Here is a 15,628-nt window from a genome sequence, read left to right as displayed (position 1 = left end):
AACTCTAATCTCTAATCGACAAGGTCAAAATAGTTCAGCTGACTTGGCTTACTGTAGGTCATGGGAACGCTAAGCTCTCGTAGCTTAAGGGGGGTTGGATGGCCAAATGGTTAACAACTGCATGTTGTATCATAGGGTTTATCATTGAGTCAACTGTTGTGGTTTCGATTCCCCGGTTGTTCGTGACAAGGTGTAGGGTCACCTGTCCAACCTGCTAAAGACCCCTACACGCAAGCAAATTATTGAAACAAAATTGAACCATATGTTAGTCCCGAATTGACCTAGTTTGTGTCGAGTAGATGTTAAACCCCATTTCTCTATCTTTCTTATGGCTTAAAAATGTTGCTCAGGGTTGGAATGGGATATAAATGTAGATGTTTCATTTCGAATGAACATAAAAACTTTTCTTCAAGATGTTCATATAAATCCGGATATTTTATTTTTAATGAACATATATTATTTTTTTTCAGTTTGTGCCTTTCCCTATGTAATGGCCTTTACCTCTGATACGATAGAAATACGACTTATTATAAACGGTAATCTTGTTCATACGATGACCATGCCTGATTTAACCCTTATTACATCCAAGGTTAGTAGAAATTTATTAGACATAAATTAGTCTACATAACTTTTAAAGTTACATTATGTAAGATTTAGATAAAGAGCTGACCATTCTTGCTATAATAGCTCAAAAATAGATGATGTAACATGAAAATATTGAAAAATTCATTTAAATTACTTCATTCTGAGCCAAGTTAGCACTGTTTGAGGTTTTGATAAGATGTGTCCATTGTGGTATATTTGAGACTTAGCCTCGCTGTCCCATTTTTAAATTAAATTTTTAAATGATGAACCGTTCTAATCTAGTTAAAATCTTGTGTATCTAATGCCATCGAGAGTTGATTATGGACTTGTTTTGTTAAGTAATGTCTAATTAATAATTTAGGTAACATTTCAAGCCTAATAAAGAAAGACCTACAATAGGCAGATTTAGCTCTTGCATAATGTATGTTTAAGTGATCAGTTATAATCTTGATTCCAACTGCCAAGGTATCTTTCATGTTCACATCCAATTTGTTTCTCATCTCATTCAAAATACAGAAAAATAATATGTCAATGGTGATTCAGACCTGAAAAATATCTTAACCTTAACTTAACCAATTACAAAAGTTTTTATTCTATTTCGTTGTTTTTCAGTGTGACATTTACTTCGCATCTTCTGCAGCAGGTACTAATACACCAACGGAAAAAACACGAGAAAAGGAATCATTTTCTCCACCCCCTTCGCCATCATGTAAGTTTAAATGTTTAAAATACTTGTATATTGTAAACAGCACAGCTGGTGTCTCTCCTGGTATCCATCATCATTCTCTACCAAGTTCTTTTGATCTCCCATAACCAAGTCTCGCAATTGGCTTAGTCGTGGCAGGGGTGTAGCCAGTTTCAGGGAAGCAAGCACGTATACAATTTCAATTCATCATACATTTTTAGTTTGTTTCTAAAATCAAGGAGGTTGATCAAATAAAATAATAAATCCAGAAAGTTCTTACAAAACCAAGGGGAGTTGGATGGCCGAATGGTTAGCGTGTGTGCGATGTATCATAAGGTCGGTCATTGAGTCAACTGGCTTGGTTTCGAATCCCTTGTTGTATGTGACAAGGAGTAGGGTCGCCTGTCCAACCTCATGGGTTTTCTCTGTGTCCTCCGGTTTCCACCCACTGAAATGAAATTGAACCATGTGTTAGTCCCGAAATGACCTAGTTTATGCCAAGCTGCACATTAACTCTGCTTCTATGGGTAATTGAGGTAGAATGCTTAGACTTTGTGAAGATGTTCATTAGGTAAAATGTCTTGACTGAGTTTGATGTCAATCATGGTAATTAAGCAGCACTAAGCAATTTGATTTGTCGATGCTTTGGGACACGATAACTTTGATTCTGATTGAAAAGGAATGTTGAAACATGCTAATTGGTAATTAATCTTTTTATTTCATATTTCAGCGAAACACGGTCCAGTGGTGAATATCTATAAGATACCTTTAACCTGTTTAGCTGGACAGATGACGTCGGAGAAAGCAGCACAGACAGCATCACCTTCCCATGGTTCATTGCTTCTGGCACCGATTGTCAGCAATGGTGACAGATCTCCCGGATTAGGCAAGAGAAGTCCATTGATAAGAACGAAGAGAATTGCCAGTGCTGGTGTGACAATAACGACGACACCGACCGATAAGGTTGGCCTCCTCAATCATGATCATCTTAACTAACTCCTGTAACTATAATTTAGTGTTGTATATCTAAAAATAACCACTTCCCTTTCTCTATACATTGGTGTTCACTCTATAAGCCTTAAAATATATGGGGTGGGGGTAATTAATGGCCGAATGGTTAGCACGTGCACGTTGTATCATAATATCTGTCATTGAGTCAACTGGCGTGGTTTTGATTCCCCGGTTGTATGTGACAAGGAGTAGGGTTGCCTGTCCAACCTCATGGGTTTTTTCCAGGTGCTCCGGTTTCCTCCCACTGTTGAGTGGACATTAAATCCCATTTCTCTCTCTCTCTTTTAAAATATATTTTTTTCTTTTCAAATGGGTGATATCAGAAATTCTTCCGTCATTAATTATGGTATTGGCGATAAGTATGGGTGTGTGGGTATGTGGCTCTAATAGGTTAGTTAATCCTAAAACTTTTGTTAATTACATGATGTCACATACAGTGTCTTGAATCGCGAGTAAGGTCCTTAGACCTCTTTAATTGCACCTGTATTGGGAATTACATATTCAATATTATGATAAAATTTAAAATTAACCGACTCAAAAACAGTATGATATTTTTATTATTTTATGTCGTAATCTATGTAGATGTTTTACAATTTAAACTTTTGCATGTTGTGATTTCTTGGTTTGGGGCTGGTATTAATCAGAGAATTGATATCTTAACACTATAGATTAATTTAATGGCATTTAGCAATTAAACCGGACATGCACAGAACACCTCAATTATATAAAATTAGAAATGTATGAGTGGCGGGTAGCCGTCCCAGATTTCCCTCATGAAGCAACTAGTTTTGTTCATTTCGAACTCATCAGACTTAAATGAAACACTTCTGCAACGGACGGCTATACAATTTCATAAGATTTAGTCCCGAAGGGTCCCCACATTTATAACCTCAATTTTATAGAATACAATTAGTACAATTCCTGATTATTACTGTGCATTTTGACTAGAGATTAGGACTGTGTAGTCTTTATCATATTGGAAGACTTGATTTGTACTTCAGGCAGGGCTCACGGTGGCTAAATGGGTGAGGCGCTGGCTCGCTAGCTTGGATGTCGGGTGTTCGATCCCTGCATTGGCTGAGAAAGTTCATCCAGATTTTCCGGCGTGGTTGCTCCTTGTTAGTGAAGTCCATCTTCATTAGCCCAGTTCGGAGCAGAAAAGTAGGACGTTAAACCCCATTTCATTTCATTTGTTCTTCAGTCTAACCAAATTTCAAAGAATTTGATAGTAGATAATGAATGAAAAATATAACTAAACTGTAATTTTACGACTAGTTAATAAATGAAATATAAAGAAAGGCTTTAAAAGATATTGAGAATCTATTGCAATGTAAAGAAAATGGTTCAATACTAAATAATGGATACAATTGAAACAATCTCAATAGTAGATAATGAATCAATTATAAAGAAACTATTTCAATAGTTGGTAATGTATAAATTATGAAGAAACTATTTCAATAGTAGATAATGAATCAATTATGAAGAAACTATTTCAATAGTAGATAATGAATCAATTATGAAGAAACTATTTGGTTAGTAGATAATTAATGAGGCATCAATATCAGAACTTCTCGAAATCAAATTTAACTTCATCGAAAAATTACTTTTAATGGCAACCAATGACCACAGATTCTCTGCCATCAAAGACCAAACAGTCCATGACCAATCATCTTAAAGCTCCAAATGCCACTTTTTTTTTAAAAAAGAGATTGAAACCAGCAATGATATAAATCCATAAATGTAAGGCACCAACAATGATATAATGATATAAATCCATAAATGTAAGGTTACGGTATGTCCATTTACGGTATGATTTTACTACACCGTCACTTTTTTTTAATAAAAAGATTCGAACCAACAATGATATAAATCCATAAATGTAAGCTTAAGTTATGTCCATTGAAAGTTAATGTCTGTTGATTTTAAAATGTAATAAAACATTTGGTATTTTTTTCTTAAAATTTTAGCCAGCCTAATGATCCTAAAGTTTATTTTGCACATAATTAGATAATCAAAACATCAGTGTGGACATAAAGAAAAGTTTAGATTTTTGAGGTGTATGTTTGTGAAGATCTGACTTTTAATGCTCGTGACAAGGAGTAGGGTCACCTGTCCAACCTCGTGGGTTTTCTCCGTGTCCTCCGGTTTCCTCCCACTGCTAAAGACCCCTACGCAAAGCGAATTAGTGAAATAAAATTAAACCATATGTTAGTCCCGAAATGATCTAGTTTGTGTCGAGTGGACGTTAAACCCCATTTCTCTCTTTTTCTCTCTCTCTCTCTCTCTCTCTCTCTCTCTCTCTTTTTATACAGGGTTTGCCATGAACCAAACACAAGCAACTAATCCTGTGCACACTAACTGTAAAGCCAAATTGTAGTTCTTCACTCATCATTTTGCACATGCACGTCAAAGAACCCTTGGCAGTGCTTCTTATAGCACACACTGCATAGTAGCTCTTTCAATAAACCTGTTACATATAGAAATCTTTAAAGTCTTGTGTAACACATTTCTTCTGAACTATTTCATATAATGTTGATATTATGTTTGTATAATGTTGATATTATGTTTGTATAATGTTGATATTATGTTTTATAATGTTGATATTATGTTTGTATAATGTTCATATTATGTTTTATAATGTTCATATTATGTTTGTATAATGTTGATATTATGTTCATATAATGTTGATATTATGTTCATATAATGTTGATATTATGTTCATATAATGTTGATATAATGTTTTGCAGGATAAAGATCGTCATGATTCCTCGAGTTCTGATTCTGGTATAACCATGTTGAGAACGAACGAGTTAAGCCCACCCCCCAGTCCATTTCAACATGTGCAGAGTTCCGGTGATTCCGACCAAGATGGAGATATCATATAAAACGCTGGCCATAATATATCTACCGAACATGTGAATCTGTCTACCAAACATGCTCAAACTGTTGATGTACATTGATTCCTGCAGATCTATTTACTGCTAGGTCTAAAACATTTCAACAGTAGATCTTCGACCCTGAATGGAAACAATTCGGGATGTTCAATGTTTAAATCCGTTTTCATCACCTTGGTAACCCATCAACTAAAGGAACTATTTTAACATCACCAAATTGTGATTACATTTATTCCCCCATGTGGCTTAAATGTTTAACGGAAAGAAAGTATTTGGAGGTTTCTATCATTCCTATCATGTATATTTTGATGGCTGTATATTTGTGATGCTGGATTATACACTGAATCATTTCTCTGTGTTTGTTTCTGAACCCCAGAACATAAGGACGATTTGGAAAGGTGCCTCAACTGTGTTTGTTTCTGAACCCCAGAAAATAGGGACGATTTGGAAAGGTGCCTCAACTGTGTTTGTTTCTGAACCCCTGAACATAAGGACGATTTGGAAAGGTGCCTCAACTGTGTTTGTTTCTGAACCCCAGAGCATAAGGATGATTTGGAAAGGTGCCTCAACTGTTATCATGACATTAATAAAGTCATTCAGATGAGTATGACATACATGATTATATGTTTACACTGAAATGCATATAATTTAAATGAAGAGGCATTGTAAAGGAATACTAATTTCAAATATGGACCTCGGGTGATACATGTTTTGTATGCTTAGACTGAAATGAATAGTTTTTAAAAATGATGCAGGGTCAACACAAATACAAATTTGGAAACTGATCATCTATATAATTTAATGATGGGGCATTGTAAAGGAATACAGATTTCAAATATGGACCTGGGTGATACTTGTTTTGTATGCTTAGAGTGAAATGAATAGATTTTAAAAATGATGCAGTGTCAACACAAATACAAATTTGGAATGTGATCGTCTCCAACATATATCTGTTACTTGTATGTATAAACTGAAATTGATACGTTTTAAAAAGAAAATGGTGAATTGTAAAAAAATTGGAGTATTGACTTCTTGTGGTATATTTAAATGTGACCAAATCGGCACCTGATTTACCTGTAGATATAAGATTGTATACCGGTGATAACACACCTGGTTTCACCTAGTTTATTCTAGTCTATTTGGTGATATATATAACACGATTATTAGTCCCATGATCTGTGTGCTAATTAGTAGATGAATTTGATAACATATAATCCATCAAGTGTGTGTATGTCCTGTAAATAATAACAATGACCCACTATAATGTAAACAAACTATTTAAACTATTATATAATGGTGTAGTTGGACTTAAACCCCATTTTATGTCATTTATATTATGGTTTATAGGGAGTATATGTAGACTGCCACTGCTTCATAGATGTGCATCGCAGTGCAACATGTGTCTCATCAGTTAATGTTTTGGAGTATATATATTGTATTATAGACAGACGCAGAAAAGGTTTCAGGACCATTAAAAAGATTTTAAATATTTTGTTCAAGATATTGTAGATGATGAAATCGTTGATAAAACGATAACAGATCAAACAATATGCTGTTTTTAAAACATCTCGGTTATTCATTCAATATCGTGAACCTTTTTTGAAGCTCACAAATGAACATGACGACCATAAATATAGGAGAGAGCATTCTGGAAGACATGGTAAGATAATGTAGTAATACTGTTTTAATTAGGAACGGACTTGTCTTATCTTTTTAATACTGATGTTTTATAAAGCATCTAAGGAATATGGAATGTATGTGTGGAATACAGGATGATGATGATGAAGACAATAAGTTCAAGAATTCGGGATGACAGTGTTGTGTAAGAGTCATGTTATTATACAAATATATTATATGTTAGTATCTATAAAAAAAAATAACTTGAATATTACTGTATATATATATAAAATATACATAACTATATGACAAGTACATTAATATAAAAGTCATATTTTTTTTCATAATTATAAGTAGTGTACGTGCACATACGGAACATATAAATAATTAATATAAAAGTAATGACTGTATGCGGAATGTCTTTCTTCATAATCATAAGTAGTGTACATGCAGTACGGAATATTAGACATGACTGTACCTATATATAAAAGCATTAGACATGACTGTGCATGTAATGACATGGTGTGCATTATACAATAACAGTGGCTGTGTATGTCAAAAAGAAAGTAACAATGAATGTGTAGAAAGAGACATAATGTGTATAAATACAATATTAACAATGACTGTGTATGTAAAATGATACATAATGTTTATGAATAATGCATTAACAATGACTGTGTATGTCGAAAAGAAACATGGTGTGTTTACATAATGCAATAACAGAGACCGTGTATGCGGAAAAGAGACAGTATGTGTATACATTAACAATTACAGTGTGCATTAAAAGAGACAGCATGTGTATACATTAACAATAACGGTGTGCATTAAAAGAGACAGTATGTATATACATTAACAGCGTGCATTAAAAGAGACAGGATGTGTAGACAATAACAGTAACTGTGTGTATTAACAGTAAAACAATGACATTGTTTACAACTAATACATGACACAGGTGTTTCAATACACATATAATATAAGACACATTCAGATATGACCGTGCATCAACAACATGTTATGTGCATAATGCAATAAGTTTGCAAACGAGTTTATACACAATACAGTAAAGCATGACACATGGGGTTAGCTGTGTACACCCTCAACATGTTTTGTGCATAATGTAATGAGTTTACAAACAAGTCTATACACAATACAGTAAAACATGACACATGTGGTTAGCTGTGTACATCGACAGTATATGACACTTGTTAAATATTAATGGGTATGAACAATGTACCGCAAGAGACATTGCGTGACAAATGCTTAATAAAGAAAAATATACAGTTATTGTGTGCATGAAGAAAACACAGGGTCTATATAAAGGATAGTTGAATGATTTGATGGAGTTGATATTAAATTGATTTTGAATAATATATACAACCCCCTGGGTTTTGGTATCGTGTGAAATAATAAAACAGGTATAAGCTGTAATTCTCGGTCCAGTTCTTGGACGATTATATGTCTCGTCTCTCCTAATGTATTTCTTTATTGTGTATATATTCAATTATCTATTGGTGCAAGATGGGGTGACTATGTTCCCATTGCAACACCCATTACTGGCAAAGAACGAAGCATATTATTACAAATAGTCATAATTCTCAAAGAATTAACTGTTCAAAATGCTACACACTTTGGGATACCTCGGAATAAAAAGGTGATGGGAGTAATAATATGATAATAATATGGAAGACATTTAGGTCTAACATTTTAATTTATAGTAACATATACATTAGAATTTTTAGTAATTTGATTGGATAATATCAGATTGATTTCAGTGCTTAGCCAATCAAAATTGAAGTATCTACTAAAATCCAAATTTTTAGTAATTTGATTGGATAATATTAGATTAATTTTAGTGCTTAGCCAATCAAAATTGAAGTATCTACTAAAATTTGGATTTTATCTTTAGTTAAGATTTTCAGAAACAGGGCCCAGTATCCTTAGATTACAATTATATAGACTGTCGGTTCATTCGTTCGTTAGTGGGGGTTGACGTCCGCTTCTACCGAGGCTGATACCACAAACAAAAAGATTGCTCCACTATTAAGACCAATTTTTAACGGGATTTCACTAGAATATGCTGTTTTATTACTAATCATTAAAATTTCTTTGATAAAATTTGAAGAACGCTCGTTATTTGTAACAAGTTTTGTATTATTGTAAAAATATTTGTATAACTATCATGGTACATGTTTTATTTATGAAATAATGGAACCAAAGACAAATGAATAAATAAATATAATAGTTGATAATGTATATTTTTGTAAATTAGATGTTAATATAAATTATTGTATAAGTCATTGTATGTATAGATTTGGAACAGATTAAATCATGTTTTATATTTGGAACGGATTAAATCGTGTTGTTATACAAGGTGTTTGTGGATGTGCCATGTTTATGCTATTTATTCAGACGTGTCTTAATGTGGCCGAACACTGGGTGAAGTAGGTACGATGAGACCTGCTACCCTCATATAAAATTGTCCCTCTTAATATTCAGGTTGCGGAAGCATATATTTTAGTACCCGTCTTCATTAGCCCGGCTAACGCAGACATGTTGGACGTTAAACCCCATTTCATTTCATATAGTTGTATTATTGCTCTAGATATGGCAAATTGATCCTTAGATTAGGGCCAATTAAAATAATTATTTCCCTGCACCTTTTGTTCTGTGGTAATTAAAAAAAGATATAGTTCACATCGTGTACATACCACTTTAAACTAAGCATACATGATAAAAACAAACTGTTTATTAATGTTGTCTGTTGCGTTCAAATACGCTTATCAAAAATTGTTATTTATGAACGTCACTGTGTTCGTTTTGTAGACGCGTAAGCGGTGTAACGAACACTCAAATCAAACGTGAATCTCCTTTTCTGCTTTATACAGAAAAAATAAACGCAAATAACGTTCGCTGTGTTCATTCTAGTCAAAATATTGTATTGTTTGTACATGTCTTTATAAAAAATGACATTTTTTAAAAATAAAATTTAAGTGCAAATATAAACGAAAACATGTACATAATTAACTGTGTTAACTATTGCTGATTCAATAACGTTGAAGTCATGTTAATTATTTATGATTAGTTAATTTGAGAGTTATATATGTTAACTACTTATAATTAAATCACTTGAAGTTTGTTAACTATTTATTATGAAATAACTTGAAGACATGTTAAGTGAAGCCATGTTAACTATTTAATACCGAATGACTTGAATTCATGGTAACTATTTATATTTAAAACTTGAAGTCATGTTAACTATTGATAATTAAAACTTGAAGTCATGTTAACTATTTATGATTAAATAACTTGAAGTCATGGTAACTATTTATAATTATAACTTGAAGTCATGGTAACTATTTATAATTATAACTTGAAGTCATGTTACTTATTTATAATGAAATAACTTGAAGTCATGTTTTAACTATTTATAATGAAATAACTTGAAGTCATGTTAACTATTCGTGATTAAATAACTTGAAGTCATGTTTTAACTATTTATAATGAAATAACTTGAAGTCATGTTAACTATTCGTGATTAAATAACGTGGAGTCATGTTAACTATTTATAATTAAATAACTTGAAGTCAAATTAACTATTTATGATCTAGTGAAACTGTTATGTGATTGAACATTGTTTATAAAGGAACAATGTACACTTTAATTAAGTATGGTACATTGTTTTATAAGATTACATAATAAATTTATCATATGGTATATGGTATATTATTTATTAAAGTCGTTCAAGCCACTTATAAAACCATTGTTATACATTGTTTGAAATTGTTGTTATTGTTAATGTACTATGTATATAAATAATAATTTGTTTGTTGCTCGCTTATTAATTACATTGTCTATTTTTGATCAACGTTTTTGTTAGGTTTTGTAAATAATGCATCTGATTGTTAAATGTTCCCAGAAAAGATGTTCCAAAACTTTTACTTTCTATTTTAAATGGACGAGGTTTATAAACGTATCTCCAAATAAACAATGTTGTCTGTTGGATTTTAATGAAAGTTCTACATTATTATTAAGTGTGTCGAAATAATATATGTCGACCTGCTTTGCACCATACTGTTCCAAATTATGTCTGGTCAATAGTCCGATTAACAACCAATACCTAACTGCGTAACAATATCATTACGCTTTAAACGAGCTCCAAATATGTTTACATAACGTTACGTCATGACTCGCGATTTTATTATGCCCAATTAACCAGTGCATTGCAGAAAAACTAATTGCGTGACAAACGAGGCTATCAACATGGATACAATTTGTCAACAGTACTGTTTGGAGACGAACAATAATTTCACCGTTTTTACTACCTTAAATCACTGTCCAGAGTTTTAGGGAAGACCCCAGATTAAACGAAGGGCTGTCATGTTGCTTTACTTGGGATCATGTTGCTGTACTTGGGATAGATTTGATTGAATGGGAAGAATAGACACACTCCCTCAAAAGCTCAAATATCAGAAGCCAATCCAGCAATGACCAGAGAGGGACTTCTTGGGCCATTGCTTTAGAAATATGGCTTTGCACGTTGTACGTCACTTTATGGAACTAATTTGACTCACCAAGAAGCTCCGGTGTTCGATCTGGGGTGCAGAGCAGAGTGCTTGACAAGGAAAAGCGTCCTGACATTCGTATGGGACGAAACACCAAGGTCCCGTGCAAAGGTTGGTGTGCACATAAAAGAACCCTTGACAGTTGGTGGAAGTGCTGTGGCCAGCGTACAACACCCCCCCCCACCCACCCCATAGAACACTACATGACGTATCTCCGTCTATATTAGCTCCATTTTTGTCAAGATCACTGAGATGTAAACAAGGTTATATTAGGGCACGAGATTGCACGTTAGGGTACACATTGGGGCTAGGCCTAGGGTTAGGGTTGGGATTAGCGCTAGCCCTGTTTACATCTCGTGACCTATGACGAAATATTGAGCTGGCCTTATCATTTAGCACTAACCCACAGACATTATAGCAGACCAAGTGAATGGATCGGGGGCATTTCCAATTAACTCCTCGCAATAAACCCGACTCCATTGCTACCAAACGACTGTGGTTATCGTACAGTGCGCATAATTTGTGTCAGAAATCAGTCACCGGAATCCAGTAATTCTCTTAACGAAACGCGGTGGGGGGGGGGGGGGGGTTATTACGTGCGCGCTGTATCATAAGGTCTGTCATTGAGTCATCTGGCGTGGTTTCGATTCCCCGGTTTCCTCGCACTGCTAAAGACCCCTACGCGCAGGCAGGGTAAGGTCGCCTGTTCAACCTCGTGGGTTTTCCCCGGGTCCTCCGGTTTCCCCCTACTGCTAAAAACCTCTGCGCGCAAGCGAATTATTGAAATAAAATTGAACCATATGTTAGTCTAGAAACGACCTAGAGTGAACGTTAAACCCCATTTCTCTCTCTAACATTAAATTCTAAGGGGACAAAAAAATAATTGTGGTCACATTTCCAGTGAGTCTGGATGTAGTTATTTCCCTTGATTTATATTTAACGACAAAATCACCACTCTGCAGTGCATACACACCGATTTGTACTATTATTAATTCTATTTTTAGGTAAAGGAAAACATTTGCGATATTATTACCACTTATATGTAAATTTAATAAACAAACACGGGCGAATTTTAAGAAAAACCTACAAATTTCGTGATAGCAACAATTGTGGTAAAGATATCACAAACGTAATAGTTTTAGGTTAACCATGTTCACACGAATTAATAAATCACTTTTGTGGTATTCCCCGCTGTAGGCTACATCCATTCATCAAGTCATCGGAACGTGTTTTATCTCTAACGTTATTGTTTTAAAAGATATTTTGCAGTTTTTAAATATGTGTAGAATCTGTTTAATCATGAACATAATTAAAGGCGCGCTTATCGTAAACGCATGCCAATACATTCTTAAACGTGTTAAAGGAATGCGCGTTTCACACGTTTTTGTTAAAATACACAATAATAGAACATAATTAGCTATATATATATTTTTAAATATCCACACGTTTCAATATTAAATAAGTATATATTTTTTTTTTTAAATTAAGGTATTTCAATGCTGTCGACAAGCACGCGCGGATAACAATTATTTATTTTAATATTTACAAAAATAAAAAATACGTGTCTGTCTTTATTATTATTTTGTTACGGAAAAGGTATAAATCAGAGATTAAACTAGACAAAGATAATACACCTTTCTCATTCACGTTTACTGCAACATTCTACTACCAGCTGCCAATATGAGGAATCTTCAGGTAGGCAATTTATTTTTGTATAAAAAATTTTAAATCTATTGATAGTCGTTTGTGGGAATCTTCAGCTAGCCAATTTATTTCGTTTATAAAAAAAACCCTTAAATCTATTGATAGTCGTATGTGGGAATCTCCAGGAAGGCAATTTATTTTCGTATAAAAAACTTAAATCTATTGATAGGCAATTTATTTTCGTATAAAAATCTTAAATCTATTGACAGTCATATGTGGGAATCTTTCGATAGGCAATCTATTTTCGTATAAAAAAAACCTTTAATAGTTGTGGGATTTGAATCTTGGTTCAAAACTGCTTTAATTTCGTTCAGTATACCACTGAGAATAAAGATTCATAAAAAAACTCACAGTCATTGCTTGTTTAAATGGCAAGACCCCACATGAACCAACAAGAGCGTTTCAGGTCAATAATGGCGCCCAAAGATTGGCCAAAGGTGACCGACAAGGATATATATATAGTATAGACATATCCTAAACATCATATTCTAATTTTTAAATGATAGGAGGAACCGGTGTCTGTGATTCTTCTAAAGTGAACGCCCCAAAAATTGAAATAATGCGACTTTTTACAGCAGAATAAATATACGCTGGAAATAATGGAATCCCGATCATCAAGTTGTTTTATCCATATTTTTTGGCTTTCGCTATTCGCCGTTTTAAGCTTATCACGACACCGTAGGACTAAGTATAAGTTGCACGTTATAAACTATTTGTAAAATCCAGAGAAACGTATACAGTGTGGTAGTTAGATACATTTAGATACTTGTAACATGGACAAATAATCTTCCTTTGTTGTTTCCGGTGTGGTTCCCCCTTGTCAGTGATGCAGGACGGAGGGCCTGACAAGGACAGCTGTCTAGTCATTCGGATGAGACGAAAAACCGAGGTCCCGTGTACACATTGGCGTGCACGTAAAAGATCCCTTGACAGTTGGAATTCGATATAAGAGTAGGCTGTAGTGCCGCTGTCCGGGCAAAATTACCCTCATAGCACACTGTATGGCGTATGCCCGTCTTCATTAGCCCAGTTCGGAGCAAAACAGTAGGACGTTAAACCCCATTTCATTTCATTTCTTCCTTTGTTGTTTTCCCTCTAGTAGAATGGCTGGCGTGCAATAACTAGACATTTTTAATAGTTTGCTGGTTTACGCTAGATTTGGTAGAAATCATATGGAGAAGTTGGTGGGTTTTCTGTGCAATAATAACGAACATGTTGAGCGACTGTCTATGTTACAAGTCATTTATAGCACGCTTCATTCGTTAACAGGTTAACAGGTTAAACCTATGAAAGCCGTGCTACAAATAAATCATACCAAACATTAAGTTCAAGTTCTGTTTTAAGTTCGGATACAAACAACAAAACGTTATGGTTACGTGGAACACGTGTCAACTAGTTATGACTGATCGAGTTTGGTTCGATTGTCGACAGCATCAACAATTTGAAACTGGAATAGATGACAAGTCAAAAAGAAATAGTGTCGCAATGGATTGTCCGATAGGGAGAGAGAGAAAGAGAGACAAATGGGGTTTGACTTCCACCCGACACAAACTTAATCATTTCGGGACTAACACATGGTTCAAATTTATTTTAATAATTCGCTTGCGAGTAGGGGTCTTTAGCAGTCGGAGGAAACCGGAGGACCCATAGAAAACCCACGAGGTTGGACAGGCGACCCCACTTCTTGACATGTACAGCCGGGGAATCGAAACCACGCCAGTTGACTAAATGACAGACCTTATGATACAGCGCGCAAGTGCTAACCATTCACCCCCCCCCCCCCGATCCCGTCGATAGGGTGGTGGGCTAATTAACCAAATAGCATCTATGATTTTTTTTTATTATTATATTCTAGGTTAGTGTTTGTGTGATTATGATCACTACTGTGTTGTCCAAGTCTGTGGATACCCTTCACAGAGAAAGACGCCAGACCAACTACCCTGGATATGTGGCGGGTAACCCTGCAGCCCAGCAAGCACCTCAGTACGCTTTATTTAATTATGCTTCAAGCGGTAATGCAGCAGCTGTAAATGCACAAGCGAACAATGCCGGTGGTGGAAAACAAAAGAATAACAAAAACAACAACAACAACGCAGCAGCAGTTTCAAACGTTCAACAGGCGAATGCTAACGTCAACACCGTAGCTGCTGCACAACAGGTACCGGCTACTACAACTTATTATGTATACAACAATCCCGCTGCCAATTATCAAAGACAATACCTAGCTGATGTTGCTCTCGCCAATTACATCGCCGCTGCAATAGCAGCAGGAAATCAGGGCGCTTCTACCTATGCTAGTATTGCCGGAGCAAACGTTGCCAATCAACAACAAGTGTCAAATCAACAAGTCAATGCAACCAACCAACAGCAAGTGGTTGCGGCAAACCAACAGCAAGTGGTTGCTGCAAACCAACAGCAAGTGAATACTGCAAACACACAAACCACTGCCGTCAACACACAGACCAATGCCGTAAACCAGCAAGTTTATGCTGCAAATCAGCAACAGGCAACCAGTGCAAATACAAATAGCGCAGCTGCGGCGGCGACGACAGCGGGTCAGCAGATGTACG

At 34.9% G+C, this 15,628-nt stretch overlaps 1 protein-coding gene and 1 long non-coding RNA gene across 2 annotated transcripts in view; both read left to right on the top strand.

Moving 5' to 3' along the window:
• The window catches only part of LOC126815015 (GTPase-activating Rap/Ran-GAP domain-like protein 3), an 82,371-nt gene extending 75,707 nt beyond the window's left edge, over positions 1 to 6,664 (top strand). The window contains exons 25-28 of the mRNA XM_056103094.1: positions 471 to 589; positions 1,198 to 1,294; positions 2,001 to 2,233; positions 5,029 to 6,664. Of these exons, the coding sequence (XP_055959069.1) occupies positions 471 to 589; positions 1,198 to 1,294; positions 2,001 to 2,233; positions 5,029 to 5,166 (587 nt within the window). The 3' untranslated portion in view covers positions 5,167 to 6,664. The remainder of the gene's footprint in view (positions 1 to 470; positions 590 to 1,197; positions 1,295 to 2,000; positions 2,234 to 5,028) is intronic.
• A 6,256-nt stretch (positions 6,665 to 12,920) lies between these two features.
• LOC126815540 (uncharacterized) lies at positions 12,921 to 15,125 on the top strand. Its single transcript, XR_007677967.2, has 2 exons — positions 12,921 to 13,049; positions 14,914 to 15,125. It is a non-coding gene; the product is annotated as an uncharacterized LOC126815540 (long non-coding RNA).
• Positions 15,126 to 15,628: the final 503 nt, after the last annotated feature.

This window comes from Patella vulgata, chromosome 1 (assembly GCF_932274485.2).
Source record: "Patella vulgata chromosome 1, xgPatVulg1.2, whole genome shotgun sequence".
NCBI lineage: Eukaryota > Metazoa > Mollusca > Gastropoda > Patellidae > Patella > Patella vulgata.
This window is presented reverse-complemented; position numbering and strand designations above follow the sequence as displayed.